This window comes from Musa acuminata, chromosome BXJ1-5 (assembly GCF_036884655.1).
Source record: "Musa acuminata AAA Group cultivar baxijiao chromosome BXJ1-5, Cavendish_Baxijiao_AAA, whole genome shotgun sequence".
Taxonomy (NCBI): Eukaryota; Viridiplantae; Streptophyta; class Magnoliopsida; order Zingiberales; family Musaceae; genus Musa; species Musa acuminata.
In genome coordinates, this window is record NC_088331.1 from 41,812,909 (window position 1) to 41,835,472 (window position 22,564).

General features: G+C 41.5%; 1 protein-coding gene across 1 annotated transcript; it reads right to left on the minus strand.

Moving 5' to 3' along the window:
• Positions 1-599: 599 nt before the first annotated feature.
• Positions 600-2,535, minus strand: LOC135674345 (calcium uniporter protein 3, mitochondrial-like). The gene is made up of 2 exons (XM_065184111.1): positions 1,900-2,535; positions 600-1,276 (listed from the first exon to the last, which is right to left on the minus strand). The coding sequence occupies exons 1-2, from the start codon at positions 2,440-2,442 to the stop codon at positions 812-814; spliced, it is 1,008 nt and encodes a 335-aa protein (XP_065040183.1). The 5' UTR covers positions 2,443-2,535; the 3' UTR covers positions 600-811.
• Positions 2,536-22,564: the final 20,029 nt, after the last annotated feature.

The following is a 22,564-nucleotide window of genomic DNA, read 5'->3' on the forward strand; positions in this document are numbered from 1 at the left end:
TGGCGTTTATTTATTTTTTTTAGATTTATGCTTATGAGTTGTGACCAAAAATTTTATATTGGTTGTTAATGGTCTAATGTGACCATTCACATGCATCCTATTTATTCATCATTAATGTCCTCTTCTATTACTTGAAATCATCACTCTTTCCTGTCATATTGATTGTTCTGATTTAGTTCTAATGACCACCGACTTCATGTTTCGAACAATTCAAGCAACTACATGGATCCAACTAGATTTTAGATTTAATGTGACCCAAGCCGAAGAATAATTATATGGGTTCATACCTTTTCATAAGGATACCGAAAGAAAGACTTGGAGGTGGATGGATGGTGGTGCCTAATATATATTATATAAAATTTTAGCACATATTTGATATTGGATTATTTTAGGATATAATTGATCACCTCAATTTTCATTTTTGTTTTGGTAAATTGTAAGCATATAGGTTTATAGGATAAGATTTTGAATTCTTAATTTAAGATAAATGTGTTAGGCATACTTTGATTCATATATCGTCATTAAACTAATGTGTTGGGATTTACATAGATCACTGAGATCCCAACATGGCTCATATATAATAAGCAATTTAAAAGTCATCCAGAAAACAACATTTTTCTTTCCAGAAATTAATTCTTCACTGTACTTTTTTTTTTTCTTGGTGTGTGGACTGCATGAGAATTATGTTTTCCTGTTCATTGTGATCATTTCCATCACTGGGCTCTCCCATAACCCGCCATCTGTATTCCTCTTCTTCGTTTCAAGGTTCTGATGAAGTCCAAGTCTTACAAATTGGCTTCTCTCCTTCAAATTAGGACACAGTTTTTGCCCTCGCATTGTAAGAAGGGGGTGTGAGCTGTCGGTGAGGAGGGGGGGAAGCTCGCCTGAGCTCGTCGAAGCGATGGATGTCGAAGTTCCTGGCCTTCATCAGGCGTTTCTGCCGGGCGGCGAAGCGTGTGGCGAAGAAGCCCTCGAAGGAGGGCTCCCTGGAGGTCCTCAGGAAGAAGGCGTAGCCGGCCATGAAGTAGATGGAGGTGATGTAGAAGCAGATCGGCTCCATGACGTCCCAGGAGAGCTCCCAGAAGGTCAACCGCATGAACGCCGCCGTCTGCGCCGCCAACAGCCCCAGCCCGCAACAGAGCTCCCGTCTCACGTGCGCCGCCGCGCTCCGATCGATCTCTGCCTTCGTCGCCTCCATCTCCCTGAGCTCTTCTCTCTCCGCGTCGCTCCAGCGGGCCGGTGATGGCGCGATGACGGTCTCGATCGCTTTGGCCACCTGCAGAAGACACGGAAGGTAGAAAAAGATGTACTCACTCTGGTGGCAGTCCATTTGTCAACGCTTTCAGATCGAACGAGAACAAAATCCTAAACCAAATTGCAGCAACAAGTTCGGAAGGAAAAAAAAGGAGCAATCTTTGATTGCCAAACCAACGAATAATTAGAGATCTATCTCAGCCTTGGACAATCAAATGGTTCAAGTTGCATCTATAAATAATGGGATACCATCACAAGACCTCTCTTTTGATCTTATAGTCCAGTTTCTCAAATTCGTATTGTTTTCTTGGAAAATAAGATCAAAAGATTCCATTTTTAATGCTGTTAGTACGTAATTTCCGCAAGAGTATGTGGGGAAGCATGAATCATATTGTTAGGGTCTTCGTCTCCGGCCAAAAGTTACCATATCAAACACGGGTCGAGTCTCTTGTTATGACCTCTTCCTTCAGTTCCTGCTGAAAGAGAATAGAAACACCCGGAGAAAAATGGAATCAGACAGCAATCCTGTCTCAATGTCACTAAACTTTGCAACCTCCGAATTGAAACTAATCCGCTTTAAATCTTCAAAGAAAGCATTGGATCAAGCTGTGAAACTAAGCAGAGAGAAGAAACTGTGAACCGTACCTCTTCCGGCCGTAGAAAGACCACGTTGCCCCACACGACCACGGCTCCAGACTCATCCAGCGATCGGGCGACCTCCATGCCCCGGTCGCCGCCCGACGCCTCGCAGCAGATCCGGACGAACTCCGCGTGGGAGACGCAGCTCTTCCCCGTAGCCCTCAGCCTCGCCCTCGCAGCATCCACCCTCGCCACCGGCGGGCGCTTCTCCTCCTCTTCCTCTTCCTCCTGCTCCGCTGCCGCGGGGATCAGTGCCGACGGCGGAAGGAGCAGGTCGAGGCGGATCCGGTCCGGGCTGAGGCCGCAGATCCGCTCGAGCAGCCGGTCACCGAGGGGGAGCGCGTGGCGGTCGGGCGGCAGGGCGGGGTGGAAAATGGGCCGCTTCTGGACGAAGGAGGAGAGGAAGCGCCGGAGGAGCCCGTGCTCGTCGCGGGAGCCAGAGTAGAGGAGGTGGCTGCTGGCCCGAGAGGCGGAGGAGGAGGTGGCGGGGGAACCGACCCTGGTGATCTGCCACAATCGATGAGCTAGGGTTTTACGGAATCCCGCCATATCGAAGACAGACAAAAAGGGAGCGGGAAAAGAAGAACGATGAGTTGGGGTAAGGAGGAGGAACGGCGAAATATATAGATGGTGGGTAGCAGGGATGAACGACTCGAAAGCGCGAGCGAACGTATCGATGCGGGGTATCATATCGCGATTATTCCTCGGGAGTCAGAGCATATGCTAAGACTGGCAGTAACGGACGGAGATGTGCGCTTCGCCTTAGCTTTGAGATGCGTACCGGGTGATCCTTTCTCCACTGCCCGTGCCGCTGGCATTCGGTTTTCGACTCCTAATTTAACACTAATTTGATGCAATCGTTGTTTAGTAGCGCACAATCAAAAGTACCCGACAGGTCGGCGTAACTAATTTTTACTCCGATCGCAAAGGATTTACCACACAACCTCTGAGCCTTCACACAATTGATGGAGGAAGCGCCACGTGGCAAACCGAGATGAGGATGGCGACGGGGCAAGAAGGTTTTTTGGATGTGACGTCACCTCTGTCATTTCCGGCGGAGGCTGATGGGGAGGGGGCGGGGGCGGCACGTGTGCGACGGGAGAGGCGTATGGAACAGCGACCGTCCGCTGCGCGAGAGCGCCTTGTGCGGCTTCCGGTCACGCAACCACGTTCCCCGCGCCCCGCGGAGACCGTGACGGCGTTTGCGTGTCCATGATTCCGGGGGCCCGAAACATGGAGGCACGTCAGCTCGCTCATGTGATGTTCCCGGTAGTGTCGTTGTACAGCTCCTCGTTCGTCGGGCCAAAACGACGGGAGATCCAACCGGAAACAATAAATAATGGTATGGTCTCGTGGTAAAAGCTCGGTCAGGAACCAAGCATGGATAACAAATGATGGCATGTCTCGTATTAGAAATTAGATCGGGAAAACAATGTGGGCGTTAAATTAAATTCGATTAAATTTTGATGATAATTATCGATCAATAAAAAAAAATAATTATAATAATTTTTTTTAAAAGATAATATTGATGGAAAAGACTTTTCTATTTACATATCCTATATTGTTTTGTTATAGACTTAGTTAGTTTTATCTAAGTCATATAATATTTTTATCTATAATCTTTTTATGACTCTTTAAAAACATGTAAAAAAGAAGATAGGTTAGATACAACATTTTACTAATGATTCATAAGTAACTATTTCAGTAATAAATTTCGTAAGCTACACTATCCTAAAGGCTCATCCAATCATGTGTACCTAAGTAACTCCAATGTGCTAGTTAACACTCCACACTATTGGAAAATCTTGGGCGATATTACATGTGCAGCAAAAGAATAAAAAATAAAAATCTTAGATTTCCACATAAAATAGTTTCTTGTCGTCATGCAAAAATTGGTATGCAAAAATCTGCGAAATCAAAATATCACGCGTATTAAGGGATGTGTCCTCTTCTCTAGCAGTGATCCACAAGACAGGGACTGCGAAGAAGCTCCTCAAATAGCTGTTCAAATCTCCTCATTACGTGCACATGCAATCAAGAAAGGATCGACCCTTCTTGTTGTCCATACGTCGCAAATAGGGGTTGTTGGCTAAGGAGGAGAGGGAGAGAGGAGAATATGATGTGGCAACCAAAAGAGGTCTAGCCTATGACCCTTTGGTTCCCTCCTATTTATAAAGGCCCCCTATCAACTTAACAATAATAGATCATGCCTTATTGGGTACTAGATCTCCATCTAACCACACCCAAGTCTATTAGATTAATGGGTCTTTACCCAATAATCTCTCATTAGCTCTTATTGAATCTCATCTATAGGATCCAATAATTCAATGGCTTATTGGATGCCCAATAAGATATGAGCTCCAACAGATATATTATATCCGAATCTTTACTCGTTGTGACACCTACCATATGTGTGTAACCCTCTAGGCCTAATATTAAGATGGTCGCGAGTCATACCTATCGGAACTTCTTCTAGCTCAATGAATTATTATCTCTATAATAATTCACTCAACTAATCGACGATGAATGTATTATGCCACTACATCGCAGTCCCCAAACGATACAGGGGAATCCAATCTATTGAACCTATTTATCTTCAATTACTATGTATCTATAGTCTCTTATCCATCTAATATCCCAGAGACTATATACCGGACATGGTGTTATCAGGCTCATACAGTTTCTACTCAAGTCTTGCCCTAATCAGATTCTCCCGAAGAACTCTTTCTCTCCCAATCCAAATGACACTCGCTAAGGATTTGCCTAAGCAAGAATACATGAGATATTCCTCTTATGATATCGAGAGAGGATGATCCTCTATTGATACTTAATAGCCCTCATAAGATTAGCTAACACTCCCAATGAATGGTTATGCTAGATCTATAACTTCTAGGTTTATAAGTCTGGTATCAAAGAGTGAAGTATTCATATAAAATATCCTTGGTGTCACATATACTTACCGTATGTGTGTGACCTTCTATGTCTAATATCGAACTAGTAGTAAGTCATATCTGTCAAAACTCCTTCTGGCTTAGTAAAGTATTATCTCTATAATAATTCACTCAACTCATCGACTATGGACATACTAGGTTATTGCGCCACAGTCCCAAGATGATAAAGAAATACAATCCATTAGACATATCTATCCTCAATGATCCTAGCTAGATATTTGCCTAAGCAAGAATAAATAGAATATTCTTCTCATAACACTGAGAGAAGTGCTAGTCATAGGTGCCCAGCAAGCCAATCACGTGAGTGATGGCACGTGTGACTTGATACAGAATCTTTTTGCTAATTATATTTTGGCGTATATCACTTTATAACTATTGCATAAATGCATATATATATATATATATATATATATATATATATATATATATATATATATATATATATATATATATATATATATATATATATATATATATATATATATATTATGATGTCCTTAGATTTGTGCAATGGGAATCGGATCGTGATGAGATCACGATAATGAGATCGATTCACTTTTAAACACATATCCTAAATAATCCCGGTCATAGGTTACTCGAGAGGGACATCGTGATAACCGGATAGACTGGTGTGCTGTATACCCGTCCATATGATGGATGCAGCTGGTCTCATAGCTGCTCGTGTAGGGACACTAGGGATACAGTACAGGTGCTCATTGGAGAATGAGTTCACTGATTGATCCGCTTACGGAATGCTGGATGGTTGATGATGCCTTATTGTTAGACAGCGATTCCGTAGTCCTAGTGGTGTATCTGATCCTTAAACTTGAGACACCAAGGATGTCCTGTATGAGTGCTCCACTCTTTGATACCAGACTTATAGGTTTGGCTATCCCAAATCTAGTACAGCTGGTCATTGGGAGTGGTAGTCGACCTTACGAGGGCTATTGAGTGTCGACAAAGGATCATCCACTCTCGGCGTCATGAGAGGAATATCCCATGTGTTCTTGCTCAGACAAATCCCTGGCCAGGGTCATTCGGGTTGAGAGAGAAAGAGTTCTCCGGGAGAATCCGATTAGAGCGAGACTCGAGTAGAAACCGTATGGGTCTGACAACACCATGCTCGATATACGGTCTCTGGGATATTAGATGGATGAGGGACTATAGGTACATGGTAACTGAGGACAAACAGGTCCAATGGATTGGCTTCCCCTGTATCGTCTGGGGACTATGGCGTAGTGGCCTAGTACGTCCGTAGTCGATGAGTCGAGTGAATTATTACAGAGATAATAATTCACTGAGTTAGAAGGAGTTCTGACAGGTATGACTCACGGCCAGCTCGATATTGGGCCTAGAGGGTCACACACATATGGTAGGCATTGCGATGAGTAGAGGTTCGGATATTAGATATCCGACGGAGCCCTTGTCTTATTGGATGCAGATCCAATACCCACTAGGGAAGGACCCATTAGGGTTTGACATGGAATCTCTATAAATAGGAGGGATTCACAGCCTCATAGGCTAGAGTCTTTGCTTGCCCTTCCTATTCTCCTCTCCCTCTCCACCTCAGAGTAGGCCTGGAGTTTTGAGGAGCGTCGTCGCAACCCTGCTGTGTGGATCACCGCTAGAGAGGAGGACGCTTGACCTCCTTCACCCTCTCCTAAGGATCTGCAAGGAAACAGGGATATACGATCTCCCTAGGTAACACAATCTCTATACGCAGTTTTGTGTTTTACGGATTTTTGCGCACCAATCTTCGCACGACGACGAACATCTTTTTGGGAATCGGGGATTTTTGTTTTCTTGTTCTTCCGCTGCGCATATGATGTCGCCCCCCATGATTTCCCAACAGTGGTATCAGAGCCAGGTTGTTCGTGCGAATGATTGGTTTTGAACTGCGTGTGTTGTGTTTAGGAAGAATATTGACGTCAAAATCGTTGACGCAAAAGCGAGGAAGGGCAGCAACAGTTGCTGCCCTCGATCTGCATGCCTGCAGCCACCTGCAGCGGCAGCCTCAACCGCAGCCAAGCAGCACAGCGCCGGCGCATCCGTAAGCGCTGTGCCTGCAGCAGCCGGTCGGCGGTCTGCTTGCAGCAGGCTTGCTGCTGGCGGGGCTGGCAGTCCACGGGTAGAGGCGCCGCAGGGCAGTGGCGCCTGCCACCTCTGCTCCCGCGGGCGAAACCCCCCCACAAGGGCGGCCGCCCGGCGGTACAGCACCGTCTGCGGAGGCAGCGGCGCCCGAAGGGGGCACCCACCCGTAGCGGTATCGCCGCCAGCGCGCGTGCCGCCTGCAGGCGAGGGCAGTGCCCTCGCCCCGCCGCACAGGCCGCCGCCGGCAGGGTGGCGGCGGCGGCAGCAGCGAAAAGGGGAAAGGGTATTAGGGTTTTCTGGGCAAAAGATAGTTTTGCCCCTCGGAATTTGAGAAATTCCAGTTTCTGTCTTTTGTCCAAATTACAAAAATACCCTTAGGAATTGAGAAATTCCCTACATGTCCCTGATTTCAGAAAAATATTAATTAATTAAAAGGTTTAGTTGATTATTATTTTATTATTATCTAGTAGTCGTACATGATGATGATTATTTATACATGTGATGTATGATGTGTTGACGGATTATCATGGACCGTGTGATGTGTGTACTTGTGATTATTATTATTGAGGTCTGCGAACCTCCATTATATTTCTCGTTTATTGTCGGGCCTGCGTGCATATGATTAAGTTGTAATCACATGAGGAGGCGCAGCGGGAGCGTGGAAGCGATAGTAGGACCCACGAGACGGACGATCGTGATGCATGGAGATGCATCAAGATGTCGACGGAACCGATGAGGACGAGATGGACGATCACATGGCATGGAGATGCACCGTTGCACACATAGATCTTGATGTGAGTGATTAGGCCTACTGGCTCGGGCCTAATCATATTAGGTTGTGGTCCATGATCATCTGATGTGATTGCTTATACACATACTAGATATGTATATATATTTGCATGCGATGTAGATATATATTAAATATGTATATGTGTGACATGTCATATTAGGAGACCAAACTATAGAAATATCTCTCGATAATATTAAGTCGGTAAACGTGAGGCAATTAGATTGACCCACGTGGCCTTCCATCGTTATGAGTAGGAACCGATTCATAGTGTAGGTTGAGTTGGTCGAGTCCCTCGAGACTCACCTATATCGCGATTCGCTATCTTGCTTACGACATAGAGATGTCACCGGTGACCTGAGGGCATGGTATGCTTGGTCGAGTCCCTCGAGGGTATATCATCAAATCAGACTCATCTTGTAACGAAGGTGTTGACTTAACCGAGCATCATGGTTGGTCGAGTCTCTCGAGGCCATGGTGATTCGGAGGCCGAACAGGACGGGAATCACAAGGAGTTGTGATCGGCAAGAGTTGCCTACCTTTTAGGCTTAGTGTGATTGGTCGAGTCCCTCGAGGTTACACTAAGACGCTGATTGGATCCTGATCCCCACTAGAAGTCTGCCGGAGACTTCCGTTTCACGTGCTGAGGGTGTCGCGTGACTCGTTAGTAAAATAGTGGGAGCATATTAAGATAGAAGTCCATATCTTGATAGTTTATTTCTTGCAAAATCTGCATATTATTCATTTCTACTACATCTTTATTTTCAGAAAATGTCGCTTTCAAATCCCTTACGTGGCATACTTGATGTCAACCGCCTCACTGGTCCAAATTATACGGATTGGCTCCGTAACTTGAGAATTGTTCTCACAGCGGAGAAAATCGTGTACGTCCTTGATACAGTGATGCCTACGCCCGAAGAAGGGGCAAGCGAGGATGAGATCGCTCGCTACGTGAAGTACATTGATGACTCCACTCTTGCTCAGTGCTATATGTTGGGCTCTATGACTCCAGAGTTACAGAGACAACATGAAAAGATGGATGCCAGATCCATTCTCCTACATGTCCGCAAATTGTTTGAGGAACAGGGAAGGACTCAACGATATGAGATATCCAAGAGCCTTTTCCGCGCTAGGATGACTGAGGGGACACCGGTTCAGAACCATGTCCTAAAGATGAATGAGTGGATAGAGAAACTCACGGGTCTAGGAATGGTCCTAGAGGATAACTTGTGTGTTGACATTGTGCTTCAGTCCCTACCAGATTCCTTTTCACAGTTCATAATGAATTTTAATATGAACAAGCTTGAGGTGACTCTCCCAGAGCTCCTCAATATGTTGAGGGAGGCAGAGAGTACTATTAAGAAAGAGAAGCCAATTCTCTACACTGGTGAGACCAGAAAGAAAAGGAAAGCAGAAAGGTCCCTTAAGAAGGGAAAGGGCAAGGGCAAACAAGGTAAAGTAAAGGTTGCTAAGAAAGACCCAGCAAAGGACAAAGGCCAGTGCTTCCACTGTGGTAAAGATGGGTATTGGAAGAGAAACTGCAAAGAGTACCTTGCAGAAAGGGCGAAACAAAAGCTTAATGAAGCTTCAGGTATATTCATGATCAGTCTCCATTTGTCAGACTCTTATGATAACACATGGGTATTGGATACCGGTAGTGCTTATCATATATGCAATTCGTTGCAGGTTCTAGCAAGGCCTAGGAGACTAGAGAGAGGCGAGATGGACCTCAAGATGGGTAATGGAGCAAAAGTTGCTGTATTAGCTGTTGGCGAGGTCGCCCTACATCTGCCTAGTGGAGCTTTTATTGCATTAGATGCATGTTATTTTGTTCATTCTATTATCAAAAACATTATCTCCATTTCATGTTTAACAGTTAGTGGATATAAATTTGTTTTTGAGAACAATGGTTGTTCGATATTATTAGATGATAAGATCATCACGAAAGGAACATTGCATAATGGTTTATTTATGTTAGACACCACTCCACATATCATGAATGTAAATATGTCCAAAAGGAAACGAGATGAGTTGAACATTGCATACCTGTGGCATTGTAGGCTAGGTCACATCCATGAAAGAAGGATTCAAAAGTTGCTAAATGATGGATATCTAGATCCATTCGACTATGTGTCTTATGCAACTTGTGAGCCTTGCATTCGTGGAAAACTGACCAAATCTCCATTTAATAGAACTGGAGAGAGAGCCAATGAGTTGTTGGAACTCATACATAGTGATGTATGTGGACCCATGTCAACTCATGCCATTGGAGGTTACTCCTACTTCATTACATTTACTGATGATTTCTCAAGGTATGGATATGTGTACTTAATAAAGTACAAGTCCGAGGCCTTTGAGAAATTCAGAGAGTATAAGAATGAGGTGGAGAACCAGATTGGAAAGAGTATCAAAACTCTTCGATCAGATCGAGGAGGTGAATACTTAAGTACAGAGTTTACTCAGTTCCTCAAGGACCATGGGATATTATCCTAATGGACACCTCCTTATACACCTCAGCTCAATGGTGTCTCTGAAAGGAGAAATCGTACATTATTAGATATGGTACGGTCCATGATGAGTTTCGCTGACCTACCCATCTCATTCTGGGGATATGCCCTAGAAACCGCAGCTTACCTTCTGAACAGAGTTCCAACTAAGTCGGTAGTGTCTACACCATATGAGATATGGAAAGGGAAGAAGCCTGATCTTAAGGTTGTTAAGATTTGGGGCTGCCCTGCCTAAGTTAGAAGACACAACCCCGATAAGTTAGAATCAAGGACAGAGCGATGCAAATTTGTGGGATACCCCAAGGAAACTTGTGGGTATTATTTCTATCATCTCGAGGACCAAAAGGTCTTTGTAGCTAAGAGAGCAGTGTTCCTTGAGAAGGAACACATTCTTGACAGAGACAGTGGGAGAATGATAGAATTGAGCGAGGTTGGAGAACCAAGCTCAAGCACCACTCTACAGTCCGAGTCTGTTCAGGTACCTAATACACAAGTATCAACTTTATGCAGGTCTGATAGAGTATCCCATCCTCCTGAGAGATATGTGGGACATATTAGAGTAGAGGATGTAGAGGATATTGATCCTCAGACCTACGAGGAGGCTATTATGAGTATAGACTCCGGGAAGTGGAAAGAAGCCATGAATTCTGAGATGGATTCTATGTACTCCAATAAGGTTTGGAACCTAGTTGATGCGCCCGAAGGTATTGTACCCATCGGTTGCAAGTGGATCTTTAAGAAAAAGATTGGAGTAGATGGAAAGGTAGAGACCTATAAAGCAAGGCTAGTAGCTAAGGGGTATCGTCAAAGCCAAGGTGTTGACTACGACGAAACTTTCTCACCCGTAGCAATGCTAAAATCCATCAGAATTCTATTGGCTATTGCAGCACACTATGATTATGAGATCTGGCAGATGGATGTGAAAACCGCATTCCTCAACGAGAACCTCGAGGAGGAGGTGTATATGATGCAACCTGAGGGATTCGTGTCCAAGAACTGCCCAGATAAGGTGTGTAGGTTACTTAGATCCATTTATGGACTAAAGCAAGCTTCCCGAAGTTGGAACATAAGATTTGATGAGGCAATCAGATCTTATGACTTCGTTAAGAACGAAGATGAGCCTTATGTATACAGAAAGGTAAGTGGGAGCGCTATCACCTTTTTGGTGTTATATGTGGATGACATCCTCATCATTGGGAATGATGTAGGAATGCTATCCATAGTAAAGGCTTGATTATCTAGACACTTCTCCATGAAGGACTTAGGGGAAGCATCCTATATTTTGGGGATTAGAATCTATAGAGATAGATCCAAGATGATGCTTGGCTTGTCCCAGTCCAGGTACATAGAAACCATTATCAAAAGGTTTGGCATGGAAAATTCCAAGAGAGGTCTCATACCGATGAGACATGGGATATCGCTTTCTACGAGTATGTCCCCAAAGACTCCAGAAGAAAGGGTGAACATGGATATGATACCTTATGCCTCAGCAATAGGGTCTATCATGTATGCCATGCTATGTACTAGGCCTGATATAGCGCATGCTCTGAGTGTCACGAGCAGGTATCAGGCGGATCCAAGCTTGGAGCACTGGAAAGCAGTAAAGTGTATCCTTAAGTACTTGAGAAGGACTAAGGATCTTTTACTAGTATATGGAGGTAATAGCCTTAAGGTTGAAGGCTACACTGACTCAAGTTTTCAGTCTGATGTCGATGATAGCAAGTCGAATTCAGGGTATGTGTACACCTTGAATGGAGGAGCAGTGTGCTGGAAGAGTTCCAAGCAAGATATCACTGCTGACTCGACCATAAAGGCGGAGTACATTGCTGCATCAGATGCAGCAAAAGAGGGAGTCTGGGTGAAGATGTTCATAACAGATTTGGGAGTCGTTCCAAATAGCGAGAAGTCGACTTCCTTATATTGCGACAACTATGGGGCGATTATTCAAATAAGGGAACTCGAGTCTCATCAGAAGTGTTCTGAGGAGGTTCCAACTTATCAGAGAGATCGTAACCTGAGGAGATGTAGCAGTGGAAAGAGTTCCATCCGAAGATAACATTGCAGATCCACTAACAAAGTCGTTGTCTCAGATTGTCTTTGAGCGACACAGGAGTTTGATGGGGATCAGACACATAGGTGATTGGCTTTAGGTCAAGTGGGAGATTGCTAGTCAAATGTGCCCAGCAAGCCAATCACGTGAGTGATGGCACGTGTGACTTGATACATAATCTTTTTGCTAATTATATTTTGGCGTATATCACTTTATAACTATTTGCATAAATGCATATATATATTGTGATATCCTTGGATTTGTGCAATGGGAATCGGATCGTGATGAGATCACGATAATGAGATCGATTCACCTTTAAACACATATCCTAAATAATCTCGGTCATAGGTTACTCGAGACATCGTGATAACCGGATAGACTGGTGTGCTGTATACCCGTCCATATGATGGATGCAGCTGGTCTCATAGCTGCTCGTGTAGGGACACTAGGGATATAGTACATGTGCTCATTGGAGAATGAGTTCATTGATTGATCTGCTTATGGAATGCTGGATGGTTGATGATGCCTTATTGTCAGACAGCGATTCCGTAGTCCTAGTGGTGTATCTGGTCCTTAGACTTGAGACATCAAGGATGTCATGTATGAGTGCTCCACTCTTTGATACCAGACTTATAGGTTTGGCTATCCCAGATCTAGTACAACTGGTCATTGGGAGTGGTAGTCGACCTTACGAGGGCTATTGAGTGTCGACAAAGGATCATCCACTCTCGGCGTCATTAGAGGAATATCCCATGTGTTCTTGCTCAGACAAATCCCTGGCCAGGGTCATTCGGGTTGAGAGAGAAAGAGTTCTCCGGGAGAATCCAATTAGAGCAAGACTCGAGTAGAAACCGTATGGGTATGACAACACCATGCTCGATATACGGTCTCTGGGATATTAGATGGATGAGGGACTATAGGTACATGGTAATTGAGGACAGACAGGTCCAATGGATTGGATTCCCCTGTATCGTCTGGGGACTACGGCGTAGTGGCTTAGTACGTCCGTAGTCGATGAGTCGAGTGAATTATTACAGAGATAATAATTCACTGAGTTAGAAGGAGTTCTGACAGGTATGACTCATGGCCAGCTCGATATTGGGCCTAGAGGGTCACACACATAGGGTAGGCATTGCGATGAGTAGAGGTTCGGATATGAGATATCCGACGGAGCCCTTGTCTTATTGGATGCAGATCCAATACCCACTAGGGAAGGACCCATTAGGGTTTGACATGAGATCTCTATAAATAGGAGGGATTCACAGCCTCATAGGCTAGAGTCTTTGCTTGCCCTTCCTATTCTCCTCTCCCTCTCCACCTCAGAGTAGGCCTGGAGTTTTAAGGAGCGTCGTCGCAACCCTGCTGTGTGGATCACCGTTAGAGAGGAGGACGCTTGACCTCCTTCACCCTCTCCTAAGGATCTGCAAGGAAACAGGGATATACGATCTCCCTAGGTAACACAATCTCTATACGCAGTTTTGTGTTTTGTGGATTTTTGCGCACCAATCTTCGCACGACGACGAACATCTTTTTGGGAATCGGGGATTTTTGTTTTCTTGTTCTTCCGCTGCGCATATGATGTCGCCCCCCATGATTTCCCAACAAGTAGATGATCCTATATTGACACTCAATAACCCTTGTAAGGTTGATTGCTAGTCATAGGTGCCAGCAAGCCAATCACGTGAGTGATGGCACGTGTGACTTGATATAGAATCTTTTTGCTTATTATATTTTAACATACATCACTTTATAACTATTGCATATATGCATATATATATATTGTGATGTCCTTGGATTTGTGCAATGGGAATCGGATCGTGATGAGATCACGATAATGAGATCGATTCACCTTTAAACACGGATCATAAATAATCCCGGCCATAGGTTACTCGAGAGGGATATCGTGATAACCGGATAGACTGGTGTGCTGTATACCCGTCCATATGATGGATGCAGTTGGTCTCATAGCTACTCGTGTAGGGACACTAGGGATACAGTACAGGTGCTCATTAGAGAATGAGTTCACTAATTGATCCGCTTACAGAATGCTTGATGGTTGATGATGCTTTATTGCCAGATAGCGATTCCGTAGTCCTAGTGGTATATCTGGTCCTTAGATTTGAGACACCAAGGATGTCCTGTATGAGTGCTCCACTCTTTGATACCAGACTTATAGGTTTAGTTGTCCCAGATCTAGTACAGTTGGTCATTGGGAGTGGTAGTCAACCTTACGAGGGCTATTGAGTGTCAATAGAGGATCATCCACTCTCGACGTCATGAGAGGAATATCCCATGTGTTCTTGCTCAGACAAATCCCTAGCTAGGGTCATTCGGGTTGAGAGAAAAAGAGTTCTCTGGGAGAATCTGATTAGAGCGAGACTCGAGTATAAACCGTATGAGTCTGACAGTACCATGCTCGATATATGGTCTTTGGGATATTAGATGGATGAGGGACTATAGGTACATGGTAACTGAGGACAGACAGGTCCAATGGATTGGATTCTCCTGTATCGTCTAGGGACTACGGCGTAGTGGCCTAGTACGTTCGTAGTCGATGAGTCGAGTGAATTATTACAGAGATAATAATTCACTGAGTTAGAAGGAGTTCTGACAGGTTTGACTCATGGCCAGCTCGATATTGGGCCTAGAGGGTCACACATATATGGTAGGCATTACGATGAGTAGAGGTTCGGATATGAGATATCCGATGGAGCCCTTGTCTTTTTGGATATCCAATAAGCCCTTGAATTATTGGATCCCATTGACGAGATCCAATAAGAGCCCATGAGAGATTATTGGATAGAGATCCACTAATCTAAAAGGCTTGGGTTATTGGATGCAGATCCAATACCCACTAGGGGAGGATCCATTAGAGTTTGATAGGGGACCTCTATAAATAGGAGAGATTCAAAGCCTCATAGGCTAGAACCTTTGCTTGCCTCTCCTATTCTCCTTCCCTTCTCCACCTCAGAGTAGGCCTAGAGTTTTGAGGAGTGTTATCGCAGCCTTGCTGTATGGATTACCGCTAGAGAGGAGAACGTTTGACCTCCTTCACCTTCTCCTAAAGATCTGTAAGGAAACAAGGATATACGATCTCCCTATGTAACACAATATACTCTATACACAGTTTTAAGTTTTGTAGATTTTGCGCACCAATCTTTGCACGACGACGAATATCTCTTTCAGAATAGGGGATTTTGTTTTTCTTATTCTTCCGCTATGCATGTGATGTCGCCCCTAAGATTTCTCATCAATTGTCACTCTTGATGATCGGTTGTACTATATCTGAAACTTCTAAGTCTACAAGTCTGGTATCAAAGAGTGGAGTACACATATAAGACATCATTAGTGTCTCAAGTCTAAGAACTAGATACACCTCTAGGATGACAAAATCGTTGTCTAACAATGAGGTATCATCAACCATCCAACATTCCGTAAGCAGATCAATTAGTGAACTCATTCTCCAATGAGCACATGCACCGTATCCCTAGTGTCCCCACACATGAAACTATGAGACCAATTACCTCTATCATATAGACGAGTATACGACACATCAGTATTTCTAGTTATCTCGATGTTCTTCTCGAGTAATCTATGACCGAGATTATTTAGAGTTTGTGTTTAAAGGTGAATCAATCTTATTATTATGATATCATCATGATCCGATTCTCATTGCATAGATCCATAGACATCACAATATATATAATAGGCTATATAAAGTGAGAAAAATATTAAATAAATAATAAGCAAAAAGAGTGTGTACCATATCACGCGTGTCATCTCTCATGTGATTAGTGTGCATGACACCTATGACTAGCACACACTACTCTACGAAGCTAGAAAACTCCCAAAATGGTTGCTTGTATAATTTATTTTTAGATAGTTTTATCTTTATACGACAACTGCACATAATTTATGTTTACAAGCCTGAAACGACCACAAAAGCTAATCAAAATAGGGCTACCAAACCCATTATAAGCCCTCTGTATGCTATGTAAAATATGAACAAAATCAAAAGATATGAATATACATGAGCATTATATCGAACACCATGGTTACTACTTTGTTCGTGACATTCTCCCCCACTTATTCATTCGACGTCCTCATTGAAGCTTTTGCTTACACTATATCTCCTCGTTTTTGTTGAATCTTTAATTTTTTACTCCAATTGTAATATGCCTTTTGACTCTTAGCTGCTCTCTGCTATTGTTGTTGAGTAATCAAACTTTGATTTACCATGCTGCTTCAACTCGTCAATGACTCTGACTCTAGTGTGATATCAATCTAGTTATGCTGATCTTTGTTGGTTCTTATAGATCCTTCAAATGAAAGAAAAAACCTTCTTTGTTATGCACTACTATCTCAAATGTCTTATACCCCTTTAACTAGGTGGATTCATGTTGGAGATTTAATGAGCATCGCCTCACAGATTTCGAAGTTCTTGAGATCTTTCCTTTGTAAAATTTATCATTTGATTCCTCTTATACTTAGTTGTTGCCTCCAAGTAAGTTTGCATCACTTTCACTTTCAATTAGCATTTTGTTGAAAAATGAAGTAGACAGTCCACTCCTAGTAGCACCGATCAGCATTAGTGAGGATTTAATAACTATTGTCTTACATTAAGTTTCTTTAAAAAGTCTTTAAACCTATGCAAAGCTCCTCTAATGTATAAATAAGAGAACTAGGAAACTTAGTTTCGCCCATTCAATTAAGAGTTGAGAAGACAAATGTTACTTGACTTTACCCGCCTTCTTGATGATTGTACTTCATGCATCGAGCCAATTACTAGTCTTCAACTACACTTTGCTCATACTTCCAAAACACCCAAAGTGTTTACATTTCATATGTTGAGTTAGCTATTATATTTCACCTTCTTACTACCATCAAACTTTTGGAATGCAAAAAGTTTTGCCCAAAAAGAGCAAAAGTTCACCCCGACTTGGAGCAAGTCTCCAATAGCTTTGGTCACCTCTAAGATTGTTTTGTCTTCTCCATCATTTATGTCATCTACTCTTCTGAATAGAAAAGGTATAGCATCGTATGCTGCCTATTTCATTTCTTAGTTGAGCACTCCTACATCAACCGAAAGCCACTCATTTTCGGTTATATTAATGAGAAACTTGTTAACACTAGTTATGCGAAGATCACTGACCTTTATCGTTTAGTCTTGTCCCGGTACTTAGAGTTTGCCTCTGAATTCTTTACCACCTTGGCTTCTTTTATGACCAAGCGCTCTTCCTTCATGAGAGCAAATGATCGATGACTCCACGGAAGTCTCGCCTCTATGGTATCATGGCGTTGTCAGGCCTATGACCCTACTATTTATTGTCTTGTATCTCTATCTCTTTTTTTACGATCAGTAGATTCACCTCTATGGCATTGTGATACCTTCGAGTCTACTTCAATTCTAACTAACACTTAGTTTTGGATAACTAAGTCCCTTTGGACCCATCGTCACTTTTTCACCCATTTTGACTACCTATTTTAATGCCTTTGTATTTTTCAAGCAATTCTACATAGTCAATGGAAAGATAGACTACAACTCCCATACACGACCTTTATTATCATGTTATAAGGCTCACGCCAATTTTGTTCTCATTTGCTTCTTTAGTAGCAACATTCACTTACTCGACCATGTCATTTGACTTGTTGGGCTCTCTTAAAAGAATATAAGTTTTAGAGTAGTCCAACTCTTCAACTGCTCTGATCATACATTTATGAGATCAAGTCTCCCATAGGACTCACTAGTACTTATACTCAAAATTCTCCCTCGCTGGTACACAACCCTTATATGCTAATGAATATTGCTTTCATCTGATGCAAAATTTGATGCACACATAGAAGACTTGCTTTTATAATATTATGACATTCATTGCTTGAATACATAGCTCTTCTTATTGTAATGTTATTTACTAAAGTGGAGCGCTTAATAGCTCCCGATCATACTTCCGTATAATCAAGTCCCTCAAATTATTCTACCATAATCCATTGCACCATGTCGCCTGCCTGTGACAACCTTATTACATTCTAATCTTTGTAGGATGAACTCAGACTATGATTTCTTCATGCATGATATCTGCCAACATATCACAAGGCCTCTGCCACCTCTGATTATGTTCACTCTTTTGATAATCAACCTTCGTTCACCTACTCTTCGATCACACCTAGACGAAATATAGCTCTAGGACAATTCATCGCCTAACAGCTCCTGAAGTCCACTGACTTCTCTAAAATTTATGTATCATTGTTTGGATCTTGGACCTCTACCCCCCAACATAATCTTCATTGTATACCTACCTCTACATTCTCTTGCCCACCTTTTGACCCCAACTTTGCCTCTATAACTTGAGTTGCCTTAATTCCTCCATTAAATGCTTCATCGAGATAAGGTGCATATGCCTTGAAGCTCCCTTTTTGGTACTATGTAGAATAAGTCTACTCTATTAGAATGAGAGGCTCATGGAATAACATAATTTCGCTTTTGCCTCTACAAAAGTTTATGTCCTTAACCTCTGTCCAAGAAAAGCTTTGTGCCTTCGCTCTAACATTTGTCTTCTATGTTGACTCCTTTTATATGATTTGAGCACTTCATCATGTTTTACTCAAGTTGCTTTGCTTCTCAGTTTGCATTGAGTTGATGGTAACCCTTGTAACCCCTCATTCCATGAGTTAGGCCTCTATTAAGTTCGATCATTATATCGACTCTAAGTGTACCTTCGTTTAGTGTTGCCTTAGGTCGCTCCCCCACTTGATCTCTCAATGCATCCGCTAATACATTACCTCACATGAGATTATGTGATGCTTCACCATTTTCTTGGTTCATTGAGCTTTGTAAAGTTATTATCTTGAGGTATCTCTCCTTAACATGTGTGATCTATTGCACATGATTCTCCACCTGAAGAGCCATGGCTTATCCTTCCTGGCTATCTATTTTATTAGGGAACTTCTTCTTCATATCATTTTCTCTAAAAGTTTCAAAGGCAATCCCCTTGGACTACTCTGTCTTATTGAATAAACTGTACATTATTCTACTCTCATGAATGTGTTTGCTAGATTGTGACCCTTCGCCAATACAACCCCCATTACACCCCTCAAGGCCTAATAACATGCTAAACTTACTATATACTTCAACCTTCTATAGACGTATCATTCTCATGCTAAAAAGAAAGCTTCAATACTTTATAATGTTGAGTTTTAATTATCTTGGGATGGCCATAGATAGTTCATCGTCTGTATACAAGCCTTTGCATGAGTACTGAATTCTTTAAGTTAGCAATTTCCCTCTCCTCTATGAGATTTACACAACTCTTTTAGTCACTGAGCAATTTATCCCATCTTGTATAGTTTTATCCTTTGCCAAGCATCCCACTTGCCTTTAGCATAGTTAAGTTTGTTTACCAATATCGAGTCATAGGTCAAACTTAGTTATCTCAACTTTTATGCACTACATGTTCTTCCTAGCTCGATTGTCCTTGTGGTGCCTCTCATGTAAAAGGTTAGCCATTTCTCTAAATGTTAATCACAGATGCCCGCTCTTCTGAGTAACTTCTTTCCCTATATCTCAATGTCTGTTTCTTTTAAATGGTTATGTGTATTGTTACCCTCAATAAAACCCCGCTAGGTCTTCCATGTTTGTATGTCAAGTGTTTCTAAGTGTGCTTGTCCTGCTCTGACATCATCTATCATGGACTTAGCTAGTTATACTTAAGTCATGTGATACTCTTGCGTGTTCGCTCACAAAGAGTCAGCATTCTAGAAATCTTTTATGATCCATTAAGAATGTGTAAAAGAGAAAATAAGTTTAAAAAAGTATTTTACTTAGGATCTACAAGTAGTCATCTAAACAAAACTTGATAGACAATGCAAATTACAAACATAGACTTTGTAAGATCTAAACGATTATGTGATAAAGGGTTCAAAGTGATGTATTGTAGTTAAAAGTTATCATAAGTACTCACATGACACTATTATAGAACAAGATAATGAACCATCCCTAGACACTATCCGAAATGCCTATCCAGTTATGTGCCACCTAGGTAGCTCCTGGGTGTTGTGTTGGTTGACACTTTGCACCACTTTATGGAGTTAAAAAACCCTCAAAATGACTACATGAATAGTATATTTTTGGATAGTTTTGCCTCTACATAATGATTGTACATAACTTATAAATACAAACTTGAAATGACCATAAAAACTAACTAAAATGGGGTTACCAAGTCTACTGCTCTATATGTTGTATAGAGCATAAACAAAACCAAAATACATAGATATACACGAGCATTATATTGAACACCATAGTTATAACCTTGTCTATGACACTTTACTCTCGCCTATAAATAGATAGGACGTCCTAATGACTCAATATAGATATGTGACATTATTGAGAATGACAGTTCTTCTTTCATCTCCCTGTTATCCCTAATCCATCTCTCATAGCTATTGTGTGAAAGATAGAAAGAGAGGAAAAGATGAGTCTAGCTTTTCTTGCATATCGATATTATCACAACTTTCGAATCTGATGATGGTATACTTATAAATCAGATAAAGGCTTTTTAAACAATATACAAAGATATACATTGTATATATAATCTATCGTTATTTGATTTTAATTTTTTGACATTAAAGTTTTCCACACAATAGTAGCATAATATGGATTTTATGCTTACAATTGGTATTAGAACCATATTTGAAATTAAATACTTTAGATCTATTTTTTATATTTAAATCTGTTTATTATCAGTTTTCGCTTGAGGAAAGATGTTATTTGGATTTGATTTATGATGCTCGAACGATCTATTTATGTTGTCGATCTACTTTTTATCTAGTTCGTCATATCATCTACTTGTAAATGATATGAAGTTCATCATGTTTGATCGATGGACCACTATCGACAGCTTGTTGTCGATGATAATTTTGTTGAGGGTGGCAGCCTTCGATTGTTGTCAACTTAGTTATGGACAATGACTACATACACAACAAAAGCATCGTGGGGTATGACAATCTTACAGTGCCAACGATAACTACAACAACATCACTGCCTATGAAGGCTGTAGTAGTGCCACTACTTGTGCCACATGCGATAACTACAATAGTGTCGCTACCTATGATGCTTGCGAAAATTGTAGCAGCGCCGCTACTTATGCCACCTACAACAACTACAATAGTGTCATTACTTGTGGCACCTGCGGCAATTGTAGTAGTGCCATTGTAGTAGCATCGCTATGTGTGGTGATTGCAATAGCATCATTATCTATGATGGTTGCAACAACTATAGTAGTGCTACTGTGTGCGATGACATTTGTTGGTCATGACTGACATCACTAGATGTTGAAGACCAATGGTTGTGCTAGGCAGAAGCATTGGCACAACCACGTTGTAATGGTCATGGGGGTTTGTTAGACAGCATGTGTGCATAGCTGTGCACATGGGCGGGGCAACGCCACACGAGCGATGGTCGCAAAAAGGAAGTGATAATTATGTTTTGTTTTAAAAGCACATTTTTATCCTTAAAAATAAAAAAATTCCAACACGTGCCTTGAAAATTATTTTTTCATTTATGCCCTTTAGAAATCAAAATTTTTCACTATATATCCTAAGTAAATATTATAATTTTGCCCTTTAAAAATTAAAACTTTTTAAATTATGTCCTTAATTTAAAATTAATTGATTTGATTTATTTTAATCAAATATTTTGATCGAACTTAGTCATGATTATATTTTGACTACTTGATTGGATTTAGATTCAATCAATTATATTTTGATCGAGAATAGTCAAACTTTGATTAATTTTTTATTTTAATCAATATTAACTTTTGATTGACTTAACTAGGCTAATGTTTAGTCCAATTTTAGGTATGCCCAATTAAATAGGGTTAAGTTATCTAATTTAGTATTTTACATGAAATTAAAAAATAAATTATGTAAGATATATTATAAATCTGATTAGATTTTGATGATGATTATTAGTCAATAAAAAGTAAGTCCAATTATGGAATGATTCGACTTTGATGGGAGGAACCCTCTTAATTATCATAGACACTATCTATAAATAGACAAGAACTCTTAGGGATTTAGTGTGAATACATGATATTATTGATATATTATAAATCTTTTTTCATCTCTTTTAGTCATATAGGTCAATTATTAAGATATTATAGATCTTCACATATCTTCCTTTTATTCCTAATTCATCACTCATAATGGTCTTACGAAGGCTAGAAAAAGAAAACAAGACGAGTTAGCTTTTCTTGTAGATCGGTATCCTCGTAGCTTTTCGATCTGATAA

Bases quoted from the DNA above. Each gene is read 5' to 3' on its own strand.
- LOC135674345 (XM_065184111.1), bottom strand. From the start codon at position 2,442: ATGGCGGGATTCCGTAAAACCCTAGCTCATCGATTGTGGCAGATCACC. The intron at 1,277-1,899 runs GTACGGTTCACA...TGTCTTCTGCAG, and splicing joins TCTTTCTACGGCCGGAAGAG to GTGGCCAAAGCGATCGAGAC.